The sequence below is a fragment of the Mya arenaria genome, chromosome 1, assembly GCF_026914265.1.
Source record: "Mya arenaria isolate MELC-2E11 chromosome 1, ASM2691426v1".
Taxonomy (NCBI): Eukaryota; Metazoa; Mollusca; class Bivalvia; order Myida; family Myidae; genus Mya; species Mya arenaria.
This window is the reverse complement of record NC_069122.1, coordinates 57,019,311-57,043,627: the sequence shown is the minus strand read 5'-3', so window position 1 is coordinate 57,043,627 and position 24,317 is coordinate 57,019,311. Positions and strand designations below refer to the sequence as shown.

The window sequence follows — 24,317 nt, the reverse complement described above, 5'->3', positions numbered from 1 at the left end:
GTACACAAATCATCTGGTATGTTTTGATCATTAGAGTCAAAGGAGATAAACATGATAATTACCAGAATATAATCTATTTTTTTTTAACTTAAAACATGTGTTATAGGATAAATACCAGTAAATGTTCATAGTTTAAAAAATGAAGCAGTTTTGGGACAAACGACTGCGGCGGTGACTGATAACCTAAACATTGTTATTTTGGCCTCATATGAGGTTTACCTACTACACGTCGATTGGCAAACCACCATGCACATATATGTAAACTATAGTCAAAGCAAACTGTGTTTCATGTACTGGACCACTGAATACGATATGTGTTCATTCCAACGTTTTCACGTATTATTTTTTAATAGTCCATGATCTTTTCTCTATTTTTGTTTCGATTACACAATCAATTATAGACATTCCGTGGTGTGGCGTTGGAAGCGTGCGATTCCCTTATGTGTGACCTGTAATTATCGAACTCTGGTATTAAAAGGCATAATAATTTGAGTTTGATTATTTTGATTGTTTTACTCCTGTGTAAACTTATATTGAATTTTATATTCTAGCAAAGATCCTGTTCCCCTCAAAAATGCACGTGTTAATAAAACGGACGGGTATGTTGCTTTGAATTATTTGACTTGGGCAATATGAACTATGCGTTTAAACGTCTCAAAACAATACGATAAAACATTATCATTGTTCTGTGAATCAAAGGAGTGTAAGAACTAAATATCTAAACTGTATTTGATAAAGCATCAAATTGTTAAAAGAATATTTGCAAATTGACCTATTTCTTTATTCTGGTTTTGCTACTTAGTCGGTTTGCTCTTTTTCATATTTCAGTTCCAATGCTGTGAATGTAAAACTTGCACACAGGTAAGTAGAAAACTGTAATGCACAAATTCGTCGGGTATAACTTTTGTTAAAGATAATACGTTCGAATATACATACAAGTTTGATATGTAATATTGTGAGCTATACGAACATATTTGATTAAGATGCTTTCTAATACATGCAGCCAGGAGTTCACATAACTGGGTTTTTTCAATGGCGGTATCACTAAGAAGGTGAAATTAAAGCTATTGATTTCAATGTAGTAGATCAATGTTTTTATTGCTTCCAAAGTAACGTGTGTATATTAGAACGGTACAATTTTTGTAAAGCTGGAATATTCATAATTCCGGGCTTCAACTATTAAACAGAACTAATTCAGCAATGTTATCCAAATTTAACATGTATGGTGTTTGATGCAAGCCACTAATTAAATTATAAATACGAATAACGATATGCCATCATCGCAACATGCCATTCTAGGTACAAACTCTCATTGTTCGAGAGACCATTACCACTAATCGTCAAAAACGATGATGGTGAAGGAAACGCACTGTCTTACAATCATGATACCCTTGAGGAACTTAGCCAAATTGAGGAGCCATTATGTGTCATAGCTGTAGCTGGATGTCTGAGGACTGGAAAATCGTACCTACTTAGTCGCCTTGTACAGAAGTGTGGCCGTAAGTTAAAATTACTTAGTCAATTGGATTGACAGAAACTTCGATAAGCATTTCTAGTTTTGAAGTGTTGGTAAGTTAAAACTACACATTGTGTTTAGTAGTTAATAGTTTATAAGATGAATAAGTAGTTAAAAATTCCTAAGAAGTGCAAGTATTATTGTATTAATTAATTTAAGATTTTTGAGTGAACATAACCGGTTGCAATTAAAATCTGCTCTTCAAACCAGTGTATATATTACGGTCACACACATAAGAGGTTCAGCGAAAAACACTAGAAAACGATCAAGTCGAACGTCTGTTACCTAAGGGACATAATTTAACGGCTATTTTGGCAGTGTTATATATATATTTCAATGACATATCAAAAAATGATGTCCGGTATTACTTGACATAAAGTTTTATCGGGTCATTTATCTCGTTTATATTTTTGGATTAGGTTAGTTATATTTAGCTTCAGGCAAATGTTTCACTGTTGGGCACCCAGTTAACGCTCAGACGAAAAGAATATGGATCATGTGTAGACCGCACCCAACTCAAGAAGGGAAGGTCATTGTTTTTCTCGATACGGAGGGAATCGGTGATCCAAAAAAGTTTGCTTGATTTGTTTTAAAATACATCAATGTATAATATCCAAAGCAAAGCATTAAACCGAATAGACGGCATATATTAATTGATTAGAAATAATCATGTGCACCGCCACGGGTTGAGATTCTTGTTTGTCAAAACATCATAAAGTGCTTAAAAAGAATGATTGTTTCTGATTGAATTTGTTTTTTCCCAGTAACTGCATAGAAAAAATTCACATATTGTTATTTTACTTTGATGCAGCTAATGTGCAATCAACAGTTTAAATTTCCTAAAAAAACAGGTTGCATTCATTGCACAATTATACAATGTGCTTGCAGGTTTAAAATTAAAGAAGACACCTGGATATTCCTTATTGCCACATTGCTGTGCAATGTCCTTGTATTCAATACAAAAGGCATCCTTGATGCCTCAGAACAACTGCTGGTTTACAAAACTGTGAAATCTGACAGTGTCACGGAGTACAACGAACCAAGGCGACTTATTAAACTATATTTCAAGAAAAGGAAATGCATTGCACTCCCTATTCCATGCACAAAGCCCGAAAAACTAAAATCAATGCCGGATAATGAGACTGACCAAGAATTTTTGCAACGGATAAACGACTTGCACAAACGAATGTAGCCCGTTGAAACTCAAATCAGGAAAGCCCATAAACGGCAGAAGTATGTAACAACTCAAATACCGATCAAATGTATATTGCTGTCTTTTAAGGGACACGGGTCCCGTTTCATTATTGATTTAGGTCTAGTCTTTGCTAAAATTATTTGTTTATGCTATATACCAATGTTTAAAGCTAATTCTGGGTATGAGGTCAAAATGAACTTGGTATTATATATGATGTTGAAACAATTTTTGTTTTCGAAAATATTTAATGAAATAGGCCCAAAATTCATGAACTTTTTTTAACACTTTTTACATTACCAAAAACTAAAACGCACAAGGAAAATCTAAAAAAAACATATATTACTATTCTTCGAATGCTTGTTTTTATCCAGTGCTGAAAACGATGATAATAAGCTACATGAATTCCGTGAAGGAAAACACAGCGCCGTGTTTACAAGATGCTATTAAACTAATGGCTGACGAGGAAAATCAGTTTGCAGTAAGGAAAGCGTCAGAATGCTACCAAGAAGAAATGAAAAAGAGGATAAACAAGCATATGCCAAATGAGAGTGGGCTTGAGAGATATCACAATGATTGCATGGAAATTGCTGTCAATAAATTAAAGGAACTTGTTGTTGTAGATGACAGTGACTTATTTCACAGAAAAGCGTCCGTGAGCTTGTATGCATTTGTTTTTAGTACCGCATAAATAGTACGACATAAGATCCAATTGAATACTAACATTGCAGAGTAAATTTGGTGGGCTTTTTTCGGTAGAAAACTATAATAGAACAAATTGTGTTTAACAAATGCGTATGATTCATGTAACGCAGAATACGTATTCTTTCAGGAATGTTTTGAAAATCAATTGAAACGTTTCAAGTCGATCGAGAAGCAGAAGGTCTGTAGAAAAGCTCGACAAAAAAATCAACTGAAAATCAGAGAGAAGAAGTATGCTCATGTGGACGGCTACAGCGGATACATAGCAGACATCAACACTCTTACTGATGAATTTACAAAGCAAGAACGTTACCTTGGATCAAAGGTAAATAGATAATTGGACATTATTTCCAATAATTTTCTAAGAGCAGAATCCAATATTTTATAAGCGAATTAATTCTTTTAGAAAACAAGTGGTGACTGTCATTGTTTTTTAAATATATTTACAATATGTGTTATTTATGCTAACGCATTTCTGATGATTCTTACGATAAATGATTTGAGTGTATGGTTTATCATTAATGTGTGTTACTTTACAGACTAGAGCCGCTTTGCAGGCATATATGGATGCAAAGGTCGAAGAAGAACAACTTGTCTACAAAATGGTTAAGGACAAAATTGGTATGATTTATGGCCATTAACCGAATAGCATCATATTTTAATGAAAATACGATGGTGTGTACCAATGCGATTAAAAGCAATGCACGAAATAGAAGGAAGCCTTAATTAAAAATGTGTTATGACATTCATTATTTACACTTGAGGTTGGGGTAAGGGGCATGATAAACTGATATTGCATTTGATGAGGGAGTGCAGCGTTTAACTTTTATTATATCTCTGAAAAGTAATAAAACAAATTAGGTGTTACAAGTATATCTTTTGTAATATTGTTTTATTCATGAAATGAACATATGGTATCCATAAAATTACATTTGATGTGATTAACATTCGCAGACTATGTGCTTGATTCATTACTTTGGTAGAGGAAGGTGCGCGAAGTGAAATAGAGACTGCAGTTTCTCGTTGACTACTGGGTTATTGATATATATGCAAAAAGCTACAGAAAAACTTGTCACGTCAGTTGAGTTTTTATGGTATATAACTGTTAAGTTTTAATATGAAGATAAAGGCACTTGACAAGTTATATTGAAATGCATTAATGTGTTACTAAGCGAATAATGGAGTTGACGTGTTTCTCAATCAATATTATTAATGCCAACTCCTTGCTGTCTACATATTCGCTACTGTTCTCCAATCAAAGCACTAAAAGTGATCAAAGACTGGAGGACAGGTAAAGATGGTGTTAATACTGATTTTAGGACACAAATCAATAAAGAGAAAATTGCGAGATGATGTTAACATCAAATGAAATAACTTTAACACTGAATTATAACTGTTGATGTTTATGATGTGGTCAAGGAAAGCTACTTACAATCAAATGTGAATACAACTGCACCGTTCCATCTTTCCTCAAAGGAGGTACTATCATGTATGTAAAGGTACCCAGGGCCTACCACGATTATCTTTGGCGGTTCGGTGTACGGTACGACAACCTCCAATACGGCTAGGTAAGTTTGGTATTAGGAAAATAACCCATATCCAAAATGATAAAAAAGAATTGTAACAAAAGTGTGAATTTGTTCACAAGAGACAGTTTTTACAGTATCGCGATTCGAGAAGAATATAAGCAATATTCGTCAGTAAGATTCAATGCGTTGTACTCAACTTTGTCAATCTTATGTTAGTTTTTTACTATTTTCTGTTTTCTCGCACTTGTAAAATCCTGTGTCTAGCCATTTTAAATCTTTTGGCAAATTATTTTTAATGTGTTAATTGAAACAAAAACTCTGCATACTGCATATAGTCATTATTCTAAAGATACTTATATATCACATCAATCTACCTCTATTGATCGACGTTAAAGGGACTGTACACCAGATTGGCACCAAAAAACGTTTTTTTCTGTAACGAATCTCAGGACAATTATGTAATAGAATGTGTTACGCTTTGATATCATAATTATAAAAAAGTACCAAAATGTAAAAAAAAACTTGTGTCGGAGACCGGGTTCGAACCCGTGTCGCCAAAATTGCAGTCCAGTGTCGTACCCACTGAGCTTCGACGGCTTACTCTAATTGGGTGACATAACTAATCTATACACCTACCTCGATAATATCACGTGATAACACCGACTAGCCAATCACGCATAAGGAATTAATTCTACCTGGTAAACATACCCAGTAATCTTTTTTAATGGAAAAAACCCAAATAATGGCTTAACTTAAATAAATTGTAAACTATGTGGTACTTGTGGTAAGCTTCAATGCTTTGTACACATCGATGTCAAGATTATGTCAGTTTTCGACAATTTTCTTTTTTTCGCTATTTTATCATACGGGTACAGCCCCTTTAATTATTCGCTTTTTAATGGTTTATTCAAAGAAAACAATGCCAATTTTCTGGCTTTCTTTATAGACACGAAACCAATATGTGCTTTTAAACATACATCAATCTCTATGATGTCATTTCACTTCACTTGTTGACTCATGATTTTCTCCTTCACCTCATATTTTTGTGAGTGCTCTTTATTAGATTACTTCAAAGATAAACAAAAAACATTACCCCATCGACCAAAATTACTAATCAATCTGCAAAAGTGGATATTTTACTGCATGCAGCGCTTTAATTGTATATTCCTCCGTGACGTGCTACATTCATAAAATTTAAGTCAATTATAGTTCCTGATTAACATAATAAAAGAATACGTCTACTTTTCGTTTACTACATGAATCTTAACCTATAAAGTCTGGATTTCAAGTTTGAAATGGTACAAATGCAACCCTCTTCCAAACAAAATACTTTTGTATCATATTATAGATTAAATTCTGTTGATATAAAATGAGTTTGGCCACTTGGCGGTCCTGACGTGAAAAGGAATTATATAAGATGGCGCGCGAGATGCCCGCCGTAAAGTTCCATTTCAGTAAAAATACTCTGTTCGATATGACTATTTTCATTTAGTTACTAAGCGTGTATATCAATTTTACTTTTTCTCGTAATCTACTTCAATGAGATATAATATGTAGCATTGCAGAACCATTGTAAGTATGTTTTTACATTAAACATGAATTATAACCGATACATGTACTTCAACATTTTAATTAGGTTCTTTTCACACAATACATCCAGGCAGACATTTTGCATTCAGCTAAATCTGTATGTCGTTTGGTTCTCTTAAGCATCTTCACCCACACAAATATCCGGATGACTGTCACTAAGTGCCTTCAGCTGATAAGTGAGAAAGAGACAAACTATTTCAAATATATAAGGGAAGTTCAATAAATAGTATAATATAGTCATATATTTTATATTATTTCTCAATAAACACATCCACTTCAACGAGCTTACCAACATATGTCTGGAACGAGGGAAATACTGTCACTAATCGTCATATAACATACACAACTCTATCTATCGAGTTCAGTTGTTAGTTTACGTGCCTTTGATGAGCTTACCAACATATGTCTGGAACGAGGGAAATACTGTCACTTATCGTCATATAACATACACAACTCTATCTATCGAGTTCAGTTGTTAGTTTACGTGCCTTTGATGAACTTACCAACATATGTCTGGAACGAGGGAAATACTGTCACTTATCGTCATATAACATACACAACTCTATCTATCGAGTTCAGTTGTTAGTTTACGTGCCTTTGATGAGCTTACCAACATATGTCTTGAACACGGGAAATAAATAGTAAAATCTGCTAATTTTGTGCAGTATGGTCGTTTTTTAATTAATTAATTGAATATAATACGAATATCACCACGTGTGTTAGAAATAAAGATAAGCTTAGTTTCACTAATACATGTATATATATATTTCTTTTTTATATTCAGCAGCATACACAATCTTTTTATCTTACGAGAAAAATCCTTAAAGAAAGGTGAAAACATGTCAAATTAACTTTAATTTCTAAGACATCAAGCTTGTATAAAATAAACAATCATGTAAATAATTAAAATAACCAAGCCTTTTAATGACCAGGTATCTTTAATGGTGGGCAATAATATAAACTCATTAGGGTATTTTTTTCTTCTAAAAAGTCATATACGAAGGTAAACTATTTGTAAATGATAACTTTAGAAGTCGGAATATTATGGTATTTTGGATAAAAAGTAATAATTATGAAACAGTTATGAACATATGTTCTGTTTTTAATGTATGCACAGTAAGATCAAGTTTGCGATCGAGTTTTTGAAGGGAAAGTTAAAGTTGAATTATTACAAAAACCTATTATGCACCACATTGGAATCCTTATAAAGACATTTCTGTCAAAATATCATCTTAAATTTAACCTTTTAAGTAGAATCCGCGTAGCGGTATGCTATTATACCAGGGACAAACTAAACTAGAGCTGTCCTTGACTGCTAGTATAGGTAGATTGCGACACCGAGTAAACACTTGAAGATATTCATTTAATCAAAATGAGGACACGCAGCTAATCTGTAATTTCGTAAACTTAATGTAAGTTTGATTACATCCAATACATTTAGAAAGATATGTGATGTTTTTGATATGTTGGTGTCTGGTAAACAAAATGGGCAGAGTGCGCCACAGCACGTCTGCGTTTGTATGCAAACGATTTTAATCAATACACTTTGTTAAAAAAAATCAACAATTGGCAAGGACAAAAGCACAGTCACGCTAAATGGTCAATGTTGTAATTTTTAAAATACAGCATTCAAATACTTCGAGTGCTACTTCCTATAAATTCATTTGTACACATAACATGAGTCTACATTGCAAAATATAAAACGATGAAAATAAGCAAATTTTGTTCATGAAATATTCTACAAAACTGCATTGATCACGAAGGTTTTATTTATATGTACAATAGTTTTACTTGAAATTAATATTTGTGTTAAAGCTTACCACGACCCATTTTTTTGATGCGAGTACTCTATAAATCCCCTTGATTACTGCATTTTATATGCATGGGTAACAACTTCGACATGATATGTCATATTGAAAAGGTAATAGACTCTTGACACTTGTACATGTGAACAATTCATAACGATCCACCTTTTTACCTCTCAAATAACCAAGTGGATACATCAAACTTTGCTTTGATTAGTACAACTTATAGCTTGGTATGTGCACTTTATTTTAAATAATACGGAATAAAGAAAAAAATGACCGGTTTGACATATTCAACAGCATTTAGGTCACCTTAGATCAGAAAATGCTGAATAAACGGGTCGAGTAGATTGTGAACTCTACCTATGGAAACTCGCGACCGTGACATTTCTATCTACTGGCGGAAGTTAATCCATACCGGCTTATCTGAGTTCATAACAATGATTCACGATATCATATATGTTTAAGCTATACACCTACCTCGGTGATATCACGTGATAACACAGACTAGCCAATCACGCAATCAAGTAATGCATTCTACCTGGTAGACATACCCAGTAATCTTTTTTAATGGAAAAATACGAAATAACTGCTAAACTTAAATAAATTGCAAATTATGTAATACTTCAGTTAGTATGTTTCAATGCATATTACACATCGATGCCAAGTTTATGTCAGTTTTTGACAATTTTCTTCTCTTTCGCTACTTTATTATACGTGAGACAGCCCTTTAAAATACCATGAGAAATATGTTTAACTATAAATCACTATTTATTTATCTTTTTAAATTTGAGAGGGCAATAATTTTTAGTTTATATATCAACGTCCATATTCTGCCAAGATGTATTTAGCTGAACACGTATACTTTCGGATATATATATATATATATATATATTTATACCAACCAAATTAAAAAAAGTTGAACTCAAATCTATTCAATTGCCAGGAGTTTAACATTGAGTGTGCCTAAAGAGGAATAACATTAAAAAATAATAAGGACGTGGGTTCTTTGTCTTTGGCGTTTACCGTGTACCATTAAATGAATTAATGTCTTAACTTACTGCTACTAAGCTTGTTTATGTAGTATTTCACATAAATTCTGCAAGTTATTTCTCGTATTTTGAAAAGCAGTATGAAATGTTATTGTTAACATCTCGCACGTATCAAACAGGATAATCAGATTGTCCTTTGCCTTCATGGTGGTTTTGCAGCCAATGTGTGTTAACATTTCAGTCACAATCTTTACGTTATATCATTTTTCCTCGTATTGAAATTGAACCTTAAGGGTCTTGATTTGTTATCCGTTTCATGGAAAAATGATAGTGAATGAAACAAAGTTTAACATATCATGACGTTATTATCCAGCGTGTCGCCAATTCTGAAAGATTTTAAGAGATGTGCATGCAGCATGGATAACATTTGAAAACTGTCCTTAAAAAGAACAGGTAAGCACACTTTTGTTAAATTTCCACTGACTGTTTGAATAATTGAAATAATGTAAGTTTATGTTTATTTTGACTTACAATAAAATATTTCCTGGAGCTATTTTTAACACATTTCAAAACCATTGTTATTATGTATACAACTTAAATGATTTTTTTCAATTGACATATGGAGTAAACCGCGCATGTTAAGTTTAAAAAGAGAAACACAACTTATACTTGTTATTGTAACTACCCTGCAGATGGTCTGAAAATTGGTTTGCACTCTTGTTTTCCTTTTTTGTGTACCAGAAGGCTGAAAAGCTCTCGCATTCATCGCTTTCTGGTGATTTTGTTAATGTCGGTACCGTTTTGTTTTGTACGAGCCTGCTCTTACCTATAACGTGGACCATTTTAAAAAGCAGCTTGTATATCGTTTTCATTGTTTCAACGTGTGTTTAGAATATTTCCCTCGATGATGTAGAATATGTTAGCACTGTTACAAATTATGTTTGGCAAATTCTTTTTTGTTTATGAAGTACAAATATTTTGAAAACTAATTTAAAAATGAACTGATTTCGCAAAAACTAATTTACTTTTTATTCCATTTGATTGTTTGTTGATTTTATGGCCATTCAGAACATTCACCCTTAAGATAACTGGCTACTCAGTAAACGCTCATCGTATTAAAAACGCAGCTCTCTTAGATAAACATGCTTCTTTTGAACACGACTGTTTAAATTACTTTGTGATCGTTTTATGATTGTAGTAAGTGATAAATCAACAAAGAAGTGCACATTTCAGGGGTCAGTGGTTCAAGCCGCACACTTGGGATATTTTTGTATTGATAAAATGTTAGAATATGACACTTGAATGTGAGCTCTTTGGACGTTCGTGAAAAATAACAAGCAGGTTTCACCGAGGGTACTTAGAAAGTGTTAATATATTCCGATACAATGCAAGAAATTGATCTATTCTTTATATGTTTCTTTCTTGGTCGCAAATGGTCAAACTTTATAATAATACTAAATAGATATGCCTTTCAAATCCCAAATTATCACACACTCAGAAAATGTTGATATCTCAAATATCGATCTATAAATAGAGGCAATATTATATTATTTTAATTATTTTAATTATCAAAGCATGGTAAATTTATGAAATTGTACTTTTTCAGAATATGCCGATTCGGTTTTGCTTTTAAGTTATTTTCTATAACGTTTCTATTTACTAGGCCCCTAATCTGATGTTTACACTTTTGGCTATGAGCTTGTTTCTGTAGTTGTTTATATAAATATTAATTGTTTGAATGAAGGATAAAACGTATGAAAATTCCCGTTCCATAATTGGTTTAGAATTTCTTATATGCAATAGTATTTTTTCAATATTTACTTTGATTCAATTACATATATTGCAGATTGAAGTGAAATTGATTGTTCATATTTTGGTGTTTATTATTAAAAACCTAATAAACTTGTCCAGGATTTTTCGTATTCCTCCAAATTGCGCTTATGAGACGTACAATAATAGAGCAATAATGAATTAACTGTTCACACGGCACTAAACAATATTATATGTATAGAGTACGCATATATCAATGCCACTCTAATCAGATTAAAACGCATCCGTAGGCATGTGTATAACTGTCAAAGAGCGGTCTTTACGATATACTTAAAGCAAAGTGTGTGTATTTCTGTCTGCAGTTATTACTTGGGACACAAATGAAGATGAATGTCTCATAGAGGTATCTTGCAACATTTAAAGAAAATCGTATCTATTCGTCGTTTTTCATTCATAGTAAAAATGTAGTATTTGGCAGTATAAATATTTATGCAAAAAAGCTACAGAAACAAGCTCAGTAGCAAAAAGTTTAAACATTAACCCGGTTTAATGGCACTTGGTAAACGCCAAAGACATATAACATAAAATCACAAACAAATAACATAGAAGAACAGCACAAAACTCCACAAACAGCACAGTGCATACATAATATATATAAAATACTAGGTATGTTTATCAAGAATTGTTAGGTACCGCCTGGGAACGGTCAGTAAAATATAACTTTATAAATCAATTACGTAAACGCCTAGGAGCTTCGATAAATGTTTGGGCTGTAAGAGGAACGAATGCAAAGTGACATCTTTGTTTTAAGTTTGTAAACAGAAACCCTTAAAGTTAACATCTTGCTCAGTCTGCGTAAGTATGCGTTATATTTATGGTATTGGCTTATTTATGAAACACTCACTGTTTTTATAGTAGAACACTACTATCTACCCAGCTATATATACTGTCATTTGTAACATGTTTTTCTGGTATCGATACTTTTAATATTAGAAATTCATATATTTGTTTAAGGTGAACACGGCTCATCATGGATTTTAATGAGAGACGAAGGCTGTTTGAAGAGGGAGGAGGGTACTGTAAACGTTATTCATTGCTGAAATATTTGAGTGTTGAATAGACAGTAACTTACTGCATTCATTTTTCATTTAACCACTACCATTAGCTTATGCCATATTTGAGTGTCTATTAAAACGTTAACCTCGATTTTGTTGTAGTGTTGTTAGTAGACTTATTTTAAGTGACATTAAATTACTGATTACAAGATTGTAACCATGTATTTAATAGCTGAAAAAGCACACATACTAAATGATTGGTGAGTGCCAAAATATTTACAGTGATCAACTTAGACAGAAATACCGTGTTTTATGCACCTATCTTTCATACCCCCCCCCCCCCACAGAATTCTTGATCATTACCATTGTTTTCGATATATGTATTCATCCTTCACGGTAAATTAAAAAAAATAAATAATTGTGGTATATTTTATTTAAATTAATAATGAAAACTCACACTGCTTCTCGTACTCGACATTTCCCTTACACTGCACTTAACGGCATTTAGAATACAACAATTTAAGCCAATGAAATTGCAGGTAGGCAATCATTAAGTACTAGACTAAATCATTAAGAATTTCATCTTTCGCGAGTGGTTAAACGTCAGCCTACTGCCACTTATCAGATACACACTCCCTGCGTCAGATTTTGCGTTGTCAGTGTATCAACCAATAAGGTTGTATTCTAAGGCAGTTAGATGAGCTGAAGTAATTTCTTAATGATTAAGAAAGACTCGTTCGCTACGCTCACTACGCCGAATTTTTAATCATTAAGTATTTACGCCATGACATCTAACTATTACGTAAATCATTTAATCGTTGACAAATAGTTTCATATACAAAGTGCAAGCTATTTTTATCCTACTTCTGCTATCTTATCACTAGTATGTAAAGTTCAATTGGCGTAGAGTGGATCTCCAAATGTTTGAATAATAAGTGGGTACATGTTCACGTACGCCTTTATTTCATCGTATCTCACATCGACTTGTGATGTGTTACACTATATAAATTTAGGGTTACATATGAATTTGTCAACACGGCAGCGATAGTTGTCAACATTACAATGTTAATATAAAACATTCATTTGAACAAAAATGTACTTTCTGTCACCAGTTTTCGCTTTTGGACAGAAACTTAATACAAAGCACCCCAAAACCTACCTTACGCAACCAAACTAAGTGTTTTGTTGTAAAAAAAACAGTTGTATAGTACAAAGCCGAGTCTAGCTACAAATAAGTGTAATCAATAAACGCCAGTTCACCTTGATTTCGGCCTTATACGAGGTTTCCCTATTTACACGTCGTTTCAAGAGCTCTGATGCTAACCGATGCACATCCCTATCATAGCCTCATTGTGTTTCATGTACTCGTACATAATGTATTGCATGTTTTAACTCATAGTTACTCAAACATATTCACGTATTTTTTAATAATCTGTAGTGTGTACCCCTCATTCCATTTTCGAGCAAAGCAAACTATTATTGACATTCAGTGTCGAGTATTGGAAGCGTGTGAAATGCTCTTCAATTAATAAACTCTTGTCATAAAGGGAGTAATAATAAGTGTTTGACTAAATTAAATGTGATTGCTTCATGACCGTGCTAATTAATTTTCCGTCTAACATTTTAGCAACGCTCCGGTTCCTCAGGCACATGCTAATAGAAAGGCCGGGTATGTTGCTTAAAAATGATATTTGACATAATGGACAATGCATACCGACGCGATGTTTAAACAATTAGTATTTTAAATATTTATCATTGCTCTGTGATTGAAAAGAAGTGTAAAAATATCTAGTCTGTATTTGATAAAACATTCACGCCAGTTCTAAATTTGGCATAAGCATGTTTTTAAAATTACGTACTAGTACATTTTGATTCTAGCATGAATTCGATCCCCTCCTTTTATGTGTTTTCAGTGCCAACGCTGTAAATGTAAAACTTGCAGACAAGTAAGTTTTTAACTATGAAACTAAGAAGATTTTCGAAAAAAAACACTTTGATTCAATTTCTCCGAATAAATCTACTGGTTCGATATGTACTCTTTATATATATATATATATATATATATTGCAATTAAGCGATTCACATTAATTTATCAAAAACGTATTTGAAATGGTAGTAATCGACTGACTTAATGATAGATACACGTACGCTATCAGAATATGCATAACAAAATGCCAACATGGCAACAAATCATTCTAGGTACAAACTCTCACTGTTCGAGAGACCATTACCACTAATCGTCAAACACGATGATGGTGAAGGAAACGCACTGTCTTACAACCATGATACCCTCGAGGAACTTAGCCAAATTGAGGAGCCATTGTGTGTCATAGCTGTAGCTGGATGTCTGAGGACTGGAAAATCGTTCCTTCTAAGTCGCCTTGTACAGAAGTGCGGCCGTAAGCTCAAATTATTTAATAGTTTGTTTAATAGATTAAACCTAGTTGTGCAGACATGTTAAAAGTGGTGGTAAGTCCCAATTACCCATTCCTATATTTAAAAAGAAATGGTATTTTCAATTCCTAAGGAATGTAGTTAGTCTTGCCTCAATGTGGTGTGGCAAGTTCTTATGACCTAGCTGTCTAATGCATAAAGTGAAAATATAGGTTTGCAAAAAAATCCGGACGTGAAACCACTCCATTTTTCGTATTTGAGAGGTCACATACATAAAAGGTTCAGTGAAAACTACTAAAACAAGTCAATCGAGTCGGATGTTTCTCATTTGATATGCATTTACCCCAATTTTGCTGTTTCAATTGAATATAATATCTAAAACACATAGTTATTGCTTTAGACATTGTTCGAAATGAAACAGTTAATAAAGGAACTGTCAGTCATTAACACAAAGAACATTGTTTGAAAATTTTATTGTATTTGTTATGTTCAGAATGTATTGAACTTCAATTATGATAGCTATTGCATATAAGAGGAGACCAGAAATGTTTGTATTGTGATCGCGAGCATTGTTGAAGAAACGATTGTGGCTGAATATGGTTATTTCATGTTTAATTATATGATATTTAATTACATTTTGAAAAATCATTGTGATTATATAATATGTTATCCATTAGTTGGTATAATGTAGAAAAATCCCTCACAACTTGCATACGCCCAAGCCCGCAAAGAAACCCAAGAATAATTGGTGAGCGCGAATAACCTTCCCCTACACATAACGGATGACTGAATGCGATTGTAAAAAAGTAACTCAATTAATATACATAAAAAGAGTTATTAAAAAGAGATATTATTACAATAACATAGCAATTAAAATGTCCGCTTTAAAATGATGATAAATGAAATCGGAAAAAAAATATTTATCTCGTTAATATTTATGGATAAGATGAAAGTTTATTTTAGTTCCAGGAAAGGCTTTCACTGTTGGGCACTCAGCCAACGCACAGACGCAAGGAATATGGATAATGTGCAGACCTCATCCTACTCAGGAAGGGAAGGTCATTGTTTTTCTCGATACGGAGGGCATAGATGATCCAGAGAAGGTTTGCTTGATTAATTTAAATACAATAATGTTTTATATCCGTCAAGCTTTAAACATAGACTACGACTGATTTAACTACCTATGGGATAATATGTAAGTCACTAAATTACAGCTGCCAAATGTTAATGAAAGATTATATAATCAGCACATGCAGAAATGGTATGCGACTTTAAATAATTCGTCCAAACTTTGTACTTATAAAGATATAAAAACAAGATTTTGTTATGAAAAATATCTCGATAGTGTCACTAATGTTAACCATAGAGTATCTCTAAGAAGAGTGCGATGTTCAGCACACAAGTTAGCTATAGAAGAAGGCAGATATAGAAATATACCAAGATATGATAGAAAATGCATATATTGCAATATGAATATGATTGAAGATGAATATCATTTTATTCTTGTATGTCCATTTTATAAAGATAGTAGACAAATGTGCTTACCACGATATTATTGTCATTGGCCAACCAAGAAAAAAAACTATGTAATTTGTTTAGTTCTGAAAATGCAGCATTATTAAGGAAACTTGCTAAATTTGTTTATATTGCCACTGAAAAGCGCAAAAGTGCTTTAATTTAATTTAATTATTGCTTATTAGTATTTGAATAGCTATATTTATATTTGTTCTTGAATTTATGCTCTTCTCATACAATATTAATGTCAATACTGTTTTATATTACCGCCGTGAATGTATATATATGCATTTGGCTACGAACATGTTAATGTTTATGCCTAATAAAAGTTCTGTTCTGTTCTGTTCTGATATTAATTGATTATTGATAACCATGTGCATGTACCGCTACAGATGAATTGCTTTGTTTGTCAGAAGATCTTCAAGTGTTTCATCAGAATGAATTATTCCTATATAAAGTTATAACAAGTTGTTGTTTTACTTAAACTGCACATAAATAGCCTGTACATTGTTATTTAACTTTGACGCAATCAATAAGCAATTAATTGTTCAAATTTCCTTTAAACCCTCAGGTTGCATTCGTTGCCATTTATATAAATTATCCACTGTGATTTCAGGTTGAAATTCAAGAAGACACTTGGATATTCCTTATTGCAACGCTTCTTTGTAATGCACTTGTTTACAACACAAAAGGGGTCTTTGATGCATCACACATCAGCAAATTCAGGTAAGAGGTTTCAAATTATCACAGGTAACGTTGTTGTTTCCAAATTAACTTTTTACCTAGGAACAAAAGGAGGATGAAATATTAATTTGACATGTGTTTGGCGTTTAAATAAAATACCAACGTTTTGACAATTGAGTTTTATACAACGAGCAATTTTGAACTTCGATGGCTAACAAAAATCAACCTTTATTGGATTATAACATTTTTTGTCGGGCGTTTGCCAAATACTGTTGTTGTTTGTGTTGTATTATTTTGCGGAATGATTTGCTTCAAGGCCTGCACAATTTGTATTTTGCCATTTTTAATGTGCTAATTAGAAGCAGCCGACCGATTTGTACGCCTGAAAAATGCTATAAAGTTAACGAGAAAATAAAACAAAAACATTTACTCAAAGCATAAAACTTAGTCATGGCAGTGTTTGTAAGTTCGTTTGACAGATGCAAATACAGACGAAAGGACGACCTTATACTAAAATAATGAACATCTATATTATTTACATAATGCATTAATGGCTATTGATATATACAGATTTCTGAAGGTGGTTCATTCTAACGTGACGGTTGCAAGAGATTCAAGTGAGGACGACAGTTTTCTCGATTTCTTCTTTCCAAATTTAGTTCTCGTTTTACGAGATTGCAATTTAAATTTTGATACATCTGCTGATAAATTCCTTGAAAAACGTCTAGTGTACAAGGCTGGGGAATCGGACATTTTAAGGAATTTCAACGAACCAAGGCAACTTATTCGAAGATATTTCAAGAATAGGACATGCTTTGCCTTCCCTATCCCATGCACAAAGCCCGAAAATCTAGATTCAATGCCGGATTTTCAGATTGCCCAAGGGTTTTTGCAACGTTTAAACGACTTGCACCAATACCTTTGCCAATGTAGCCCGATGAAACTTAAATCAGGAAAGCCTGTAAACGGAAGAAGTATGTATCTAATAAATTGGCATTCGAAGATATAAAAAGCTTTAAAGCTATCAAGGTCTTGTTTCATTTAATATGTTCTATAGCCGTTAGTTGAAATATATTTGCCATGTTATTTATCAGTGTAGGTTAAAAGTTCTCGTAATGGAATAAAAAACCCATCTTGTTGACTCATATAAGATGTTGATACAGATTTGTTTTTTCGAAGAACAGTTGATAAAATTTGTGCCTGGTTATTGAACTAGTTTTTTACATTACCAAATATTAAGATGAATCAGCACTTTATTGAATAAAGAAAATCTACAATATTTACATATGTATTTTTTCTATATCTAGTGCTGAAAACGATGATTATATGCTACATCAATTCCGTGAAGAAAAACATGGCACCGTGTATAAACGATGCTATGAAAAGGATGGCTGACGAGGAAAATCAGTTTGCAGTGATGAAAGCGTCGGAATGCTACAAAGAAGAAATGAAAAAGAGGATAAACAAAATCATGCCAAATGAGAGAGGGCTTGAGAAATATCACACTGATTGCATGGACGAAGCTATGAAGATATTAAAGGATATTGTTGTTGTTGATGATGGAGATATATTTCACAGAAAAACAGCCGTTAGTATGCATTCGTATTTGGGTACATTTAAACTAGTATCGCATAAATTCTAGAAATTAAATGGGTTGCTGAGTGAGTTTGGTTGGCTTAATTTTGCAGAAAACTGACTAAGACCAAGATTGTGTTTTGGCTAATGCGATATTTGCATCTTACTCAGAAAGCGTGTGTTGAGAAATAAGTACAAGATAAACAAATCTTATATTTTTTTTCAATTTAAACATATTTTTCACTTATTATTTCAGGAATGTTTCGAAGATAATTTGAAACGATTCAAGTCATATGTAGAGAGAGACTCCCTTGACAGGTGTAGAAGGTCTTTAAAACAGCTCGACATGAAAATTCAACAGAATATCAGAGAGAAGAAGTATGCTCATGTGCGTGGTTACAGCGAATATATGGAAGACATTAAAACGCTTGCTGATAAATTCATAGAGCAAGAATATTACCTTGGACCAATGGTAATTATATGAACATTTTTGAAGTGCGGAATCTAATATTCTCATAAAGCGTATGACTTCTTTTTCAATACATGTAAAGTTTCCAAACGCTGACTGTTATCTTTATAAAGAACATATTTACAAATTGTGTTATTAATGCTAAAGAGTTTCTTATAATATTTACAAATTTTACTCAAATGTAAAGCGAACTGATACCATATAACACTGTCATAATTTCAGACCAAAGCTGCCTTGCAGGAATATATGGATACAAAGGTCGAAGAAGAGCAACTTGTTTACGAAATGGTTAAGGACAAACTTGGTACGATTTTTAGAATTATAATGTAGGATATTACAGGTTTCATTGAAAATACGATTATGAGTACAGATACGATAAAAAGCGAAACATACGAAAAAGAAGAAAACCTTTTTTATACGTTATTTGTGACATTCGTTATTTACTTCTACGATTTGGAGCATGATACGATCGGTTTTGCATTAAATAAAGGGTAATGCAGCGTTGAACTTGAATGATATCTTTGAAACGAGGGTTTATACTAGTATATCAAACTGTCATTTTCCAGATGCAGAATCAGAATGTCAGTTGCATCGCCTTTCATCTAGTTCAGTCCCGATGCTAAGGAAGTTTGCAGATGTTACAGAAGGGGAACAGTCAGTTGAAAAGAAGGCACTGGAGTCATTTGAAAAGTTGGAAAGTGATGGACGAAAGAGTATTGGATCACAATATCTTGAGAACCTGAAAATGAAGACACAAGAAATAGAGCAGGCTAAAGCAGAGTTATCAGAAGACGACATATACTATAAGAAACTTGTAGCAGAGTGCGACATCTGGGATAATATTTACAAACAGGCGAAATTCGCGAAAAATCAGAAATTGATCCCCTCGGAGGATATACCGTTCAACCCTCGAGAGGCTAAACGGCAAGAAAATTTGAAATTGAAAAGTAAGGGATATGGATTGAAAAAAGCCCATGCAAATCCAGAATGTCAAATAATTTAAAAACACAAGACACTCAGAAATATATCATAATCATATATCTCAAGAATATGAATATGTTTCACAAACAAATGTTGACACTTAATTTCTTCTTAGACTAAATACGGATTTATCAAACAAGAGTATATACTTGATACTTATATACATTTTAGAACTATTAAGAGTGATGCTAAAACTATTTGACAAAACAGTCGACTATGGGTGCACGTATTACTTTCCAATGTGCGTAAATTTATAAAGGTATATTTCTTATCCAGTACGTTATATTTGTGACACTTGTAAGCATCATATAAATGCTTTTTAATGTTTAAAAGATAGTCTTTAAATGATTGCGTGAATTTGTATTGTGTTTCAATTTCAATGGAAGTTGGTAACAATGTGCCATATATTTTAAATATGAGGATATTGTTGTAGGAAAACGTACAAAATGGTATGTTTTTTTAGCAAAATGGTATGCGCTTATTTGTGTGCATTTTTAGCAAATGGAAATCTGCAAAACAGTACGTACCAAACAATGTGTGCTTTTGTAGCAAACATAACGGTTCGTGTGCGAAAACGATATGCTTTTAAATAGCAAAATGGTGAATGGGCAAAACGGTATGTTCATTTGTCGCAAAATAATGTGCGTTTTGTTGCAATACAGTACCGCATAATGGTATTCTAAAGTCCTGATCTTTGAACATGTATTGCTGTACTCAGATATATGCTAGTTTATTATCCTTCTTTCTTTCTTGTTTGCCAAGATGACACATTTGCTTTTCTTTAAGAAAAGTTAAAACATGATATAAATAAATGTTTTATTTTTATTCTTACGAACTGTCTTTTCGTAAACAAATGTAAAATGATGCATAAATGCAATCTAATTACATGCTCATATTGTGTATTGTGATTGTTTATTACTTACAAGAAAATAATCGTTCTTACTCTATTTGTCTTAAATGTTTTATATTAACAAAAAAAGGTTGGAAATGGCTATAATTAATTTTATAGATTCAAACATTACTGACACATATTTTTCCAGATTTTATATTTACGATATTTATAAATAATACAAAGTTATCAAAGAAATAAAGCTTCGCGTCATTATGTGTTTTACTGAAACATAGGTATAATTCTAGTAAACATCAAAATATAAGAAGCTGAGACCCTATATGTCTAGATAGTTTTACATTTGTGCGTTTAGCTCAATGCATACAGATGCGTTAGCTGTGTCAATATTCATCGCGATAGATAGGTCAAACATATCAATGTTTTTCACCCTATATAAGTGTTCATAACCAACAAGTCGATTTGGACTTTGCAAATCCCTCTGTCTATGGAAATGACAAGGAGTGTCCAAAGAAAGTGTGTAGTGCCGGAAGTCAAAAGTGTATGATCAGATTAGTCACATCAGAAGTTTGCATGATAGTTTTGTGGTAAACATTCACAGCTGATGAAACTTAAGAAACCTTTGTCATTTTTTTTGTAAATAAATGGCAGACTATGTGCATGCGTAATTGTTTTGGCGAAGAATGGTGCGCAAAATGTAATGGAGATTGTAGTTTCTCGTTAACGACTTGGTATTGAGTTGAAATGGAATATACCTACTAATCTTTGATATGAAGATAAAATCACTTGACAAGTAATATTGAAATGCATTAAAGTGTAAACAGGCGATAAATCCCATTTAAATGATGCTGAATATGAAGCAGTTCGTAAGCACTGTCGTGAGTGACGACTCTTTGCTGTCTTCATAGTTGGCTCGGCTCTCCAATAAAAGCACTCAAAGTGCTAAGTGGGGTAATAGTTAAGTGGGTGTCTGGACGAAAAACATTAAAGGTGATTGCGAGATTAAAGGTGTAACACTTCACAAAAAAATACATCTATTATTGGATGTATTCATTATATCTTAAGCATCATCTATGAAATTTATCTGCTCCTATTGATAGGCGATCAATGTGCCATTTTAATGTTATATATTAGTGCAATCGATTTTTTCTGTCTCTATATATAGACACCGACACAAATATGTACATTTACACATACCTTACTCCTTTTTAGGTCATTTAACATCACATGATGACTCAAGATTCTTCTTCACCTCATGTTTTTGTGGCGAGCGTGCTGTACGTTCGATTGCTTAAAATCTAATCATAAAACATTACCCAACCGAGCGTCAATACTAAGCAACCTACAACACGAGAGCATTTCAGTTCTTGTGTTAATATTCCACTGTGCCATGATTTCTATTTTCTAAATTTGAAGTCTATTATAGTTTATGTTTAACATAAAAAAAGTGTTTATTCATGGAAATATCCTAGATGGCGCCCGAGATGGCCGTAATAAATTGTCATTTCAGTAAAAAATACTATTTTGGAATATTTTTATTGTCATCAAATATCTAAGATCGATATTTCTTGTCTCATAATGTATTTCAATGATGTATAAAATTAAGCACTTCAAGAAAAAAAGCGCATAGTTCATACGGTAGCTGTCGAACAATTTGAACTAATAAGTTTTCTTTATATGTCGTGAACTATGACCTATACAAGTATTTGAACATTCGAATGGTGTGTTTTAACTCAATACATTCATCCAGGCATTATGCGTTCAGCCATATCCTTAAGTCATTATGTTTTCTCTGAAGCACACTCACGAACCCCAAGATCCGAATTTTTGTCACTAAACACCTCCAGCTGAAAGGTGAGAAAGAAACAACAATAATGCACTTTTTTGGAAGTGAAATCAATGTGACAAAATTTATAATATTTCTCAATAAGCTAATCGACTCAAACCTTTATCGAGGCTCAAACCGTCTGAACTGTCCGACGACAATTTGTACGGCACTTTTTCAAATGTTTCATTACAAGGTTTTCCATAAGAACCATAAAGTTTAACTGTACTGAAAATCGTTCTTACTTCATGGCCCTTAAGCGGGTTTATATTTGATTATTTTTTAATAATGGGTTAGTCCACATATATTTCATTGTATTACTGAAATTCATTAAAACTATCTATTGTCAAACCTGTAAAATTAACAAATTTGCTATATCTTGTTATTACATAGTCAATTTACCTTTCCACATTGAAAGCGAAGCAAAACCACTGACCTAGATAAATCGACCTTTCGATGCCCCTTCTTCCTTAACATAGTTTAAGACTTTAAATTCAAAATTGCATTTTTTATTGGATGGTTAATGTTTTCTTACACGAGCATGTATGATGAATATTGCTGTTACAAATTAAATGTTATTCGACCAGATGTCGCAAAAAAGTATATTAAAGATAATTTAAAAGATTAAGTAATTTATTTTTTTAATACTACAAAGAAAAAATACTAGTAGAAAATTCATAAGTTTTTCTGTTTATGGAGCACAAGGCAAAGACCCAACCGGCAATAACATATAGACACAGACATAACATACACAAATACAAACATAAACAATATTACACCACGTACAAGCCTAACTCAAGCGCAAGGCGTTTTATTGACGTTATTGTCCACGTTTTGGAAACCATTTAGCCTCCATGTTTTTTTCTTTCTTTACGTTTATGAGAAAACGCCTTGAACAAGACGAAAATAAATTTGCATCCAATATGTTCCTAATTTGAACCACATATATACTGGAGAGTAACTATTGTGTATTATATATGTGTTCATAAACTAACCAACTAATCTGCATTCGGGTATATCATTTTTCTTCTATGTGTCACGCAGATTTCTTTCGTCTTTCAGTAACTTCCAAATGTCAGGGCTGGCAATGGAAAAGAAAGATGTTCCTTATTTAGTTAAAAAACCAAATTTTTATGTTAACTATTGAGAAATGGTGAAAAACTATATGTTCTACAGGTATTGCAAAGTTTGATGTATACTTTGTTTGTGTACTTCGAGGTATCCAAATGTGGAAGCAACATTTAAACAACACTTCTATTTCTTTAGCTCAAAATGCACCTTTAACGTTAAGTAATGCGAATATCTAACCATTTTTTTGCAAATCGCATTCTTCTTTCCATCGACTTTTGACATTACAATGACGGGTTACTGGTCGAGAACTATTACCCTCACTATTTTGGATGCAACAGCATAAAACGTGTCAGGGTAATACTGACTGACTCTTCATTTATTTGACACAAAATCATCTCTCACAAAAACTATCATATATGTTGTCGACGGTATTAATCGCAAACGATATAACTATTTCAACAGCTAACAACAATTCGTCTATTTACATTATTATCAAATATATAAATGCAAGCAAAATCCAAGCCATCATATCATAAAGTGGAACTGTCGTACATAAATAGATTGTTTGCTGTTATGCTATTCGATAAAATGTGGTGATTTATCAGTGAAATAACAATAGTGATACTATCCATTCGATGTTTTCACTGCAAACTCAGGAGTGAAATTATCAACTTTAAGAACTACTTTAAAAATCCATTGTCGTGACTTTAACTTAATCAAAACTAAACACGTGACTTTTGGACCAGAAAGTGTTGCCAAAAATAATAGTTTGATAATTTAAAAAGGTATCATTACTTTAACTAAA

The 24,317-nt window shown here is 32.7% G+C and overlaps 2 protein-coding genes across 2 annotated transcripts; both read left to right on the top strand.

Moving 5' to 3' along the window:
- The first annotated feature begins 9,695 nt into the window (after positions 1-9,695).
- On the top strand, positions 9,696-16,790 carry LOC128228191 (guanylate-binding protein 1-like). Its single transcript, XM_052939358.1, has 7 exons — positions 9,696-9,779; positions 12,111-12,170; positions 13,779-13,820; positions 14,065-14,097; positions 14,351-14,550; positions 15,509-15,648; positions 16,677-16,790. Exons 2-7 carry the CDS (start codon positions 12,127-12,129, stop codon positions 16,788-16,790), a joined length of 573 nt encoding a protein of 190 aa, XP_052795318.1. The 5' UTR covers positions 9,696-9,779; positions 12,111-12,126.
- Positions 16,791-17,467: 677 nt separating this feature from the next.
- LOC128215167 (guanylate-binding protein 2-like) lies at positions 17,468-20,600 on the top strand. The gene is made up of 5 exons (XM_052921910.1): positions 17,468-17,718; positions 18,052-18,332; positions 18,576-18,791; positions 19,011-19,092; positions 19,355-20,600. The coding sequence occupies exons 1-5, from the start codon at positions 17,604-17,606 to the stop codon at positions 19,789-19,791; spliced, it is 1,131 nt and encodes a 376-aa protein (XP_052777870.1). The 5' UTR covers positions 17,468-17,603; the 3' UTR covers positions 19,792-20,600.
- The last annotated feature ends 3,717 nt before the right edge of the window (positions 20,601-24,317 follow it).

Excerpts from the sequence above, each read along its gene's own strand:
- LOC128228191 (XM_052939358.1), top strand. The coding sequence starts at position 12,127 with ATGGATTTTAATGAGAGACGAAGGCTGTTTGAAGAGGGAGGAGG. Across the intron at positions 14,098-14,350 it reads AATGTAAAACTTGCAGACAA|GTACAAACTCTCACTGTTCG; the intron begins GTAAGTTTTTAA and ends AAATCATTCTAG. Across the intron at positions 15,649-16,676 it reads GCATAGATGATCCAGAGAAG|GTTGAAATTCAAGAAGACAC; the intron begins GTTTGCTTGATT and ends CTGTGATTTCAG.
- LOC128215167 (XM_052921910.1), top strand. The coding sequence starts at position 17,604 with ATGCCGGATTTTCAGATTGCCCAAGGGTTTTTGCAACGTTTAAACGAC. Across the intron at positions 18,333-18,575 it reads TATTTCACAGAAAAACAGCC|GAATGTTTCGAAGATAATTT; the intron begins GTTAGTATGCAT and ends TTATTATTTCAG. Across the intron at positions 19,093-19,354 it reads AATGGTTAAGGACAAACTTG|ATGCAGAATCAGAATGTCAG; the intron begins GTACGATTTTTA and ends GTCATTTTCCAG.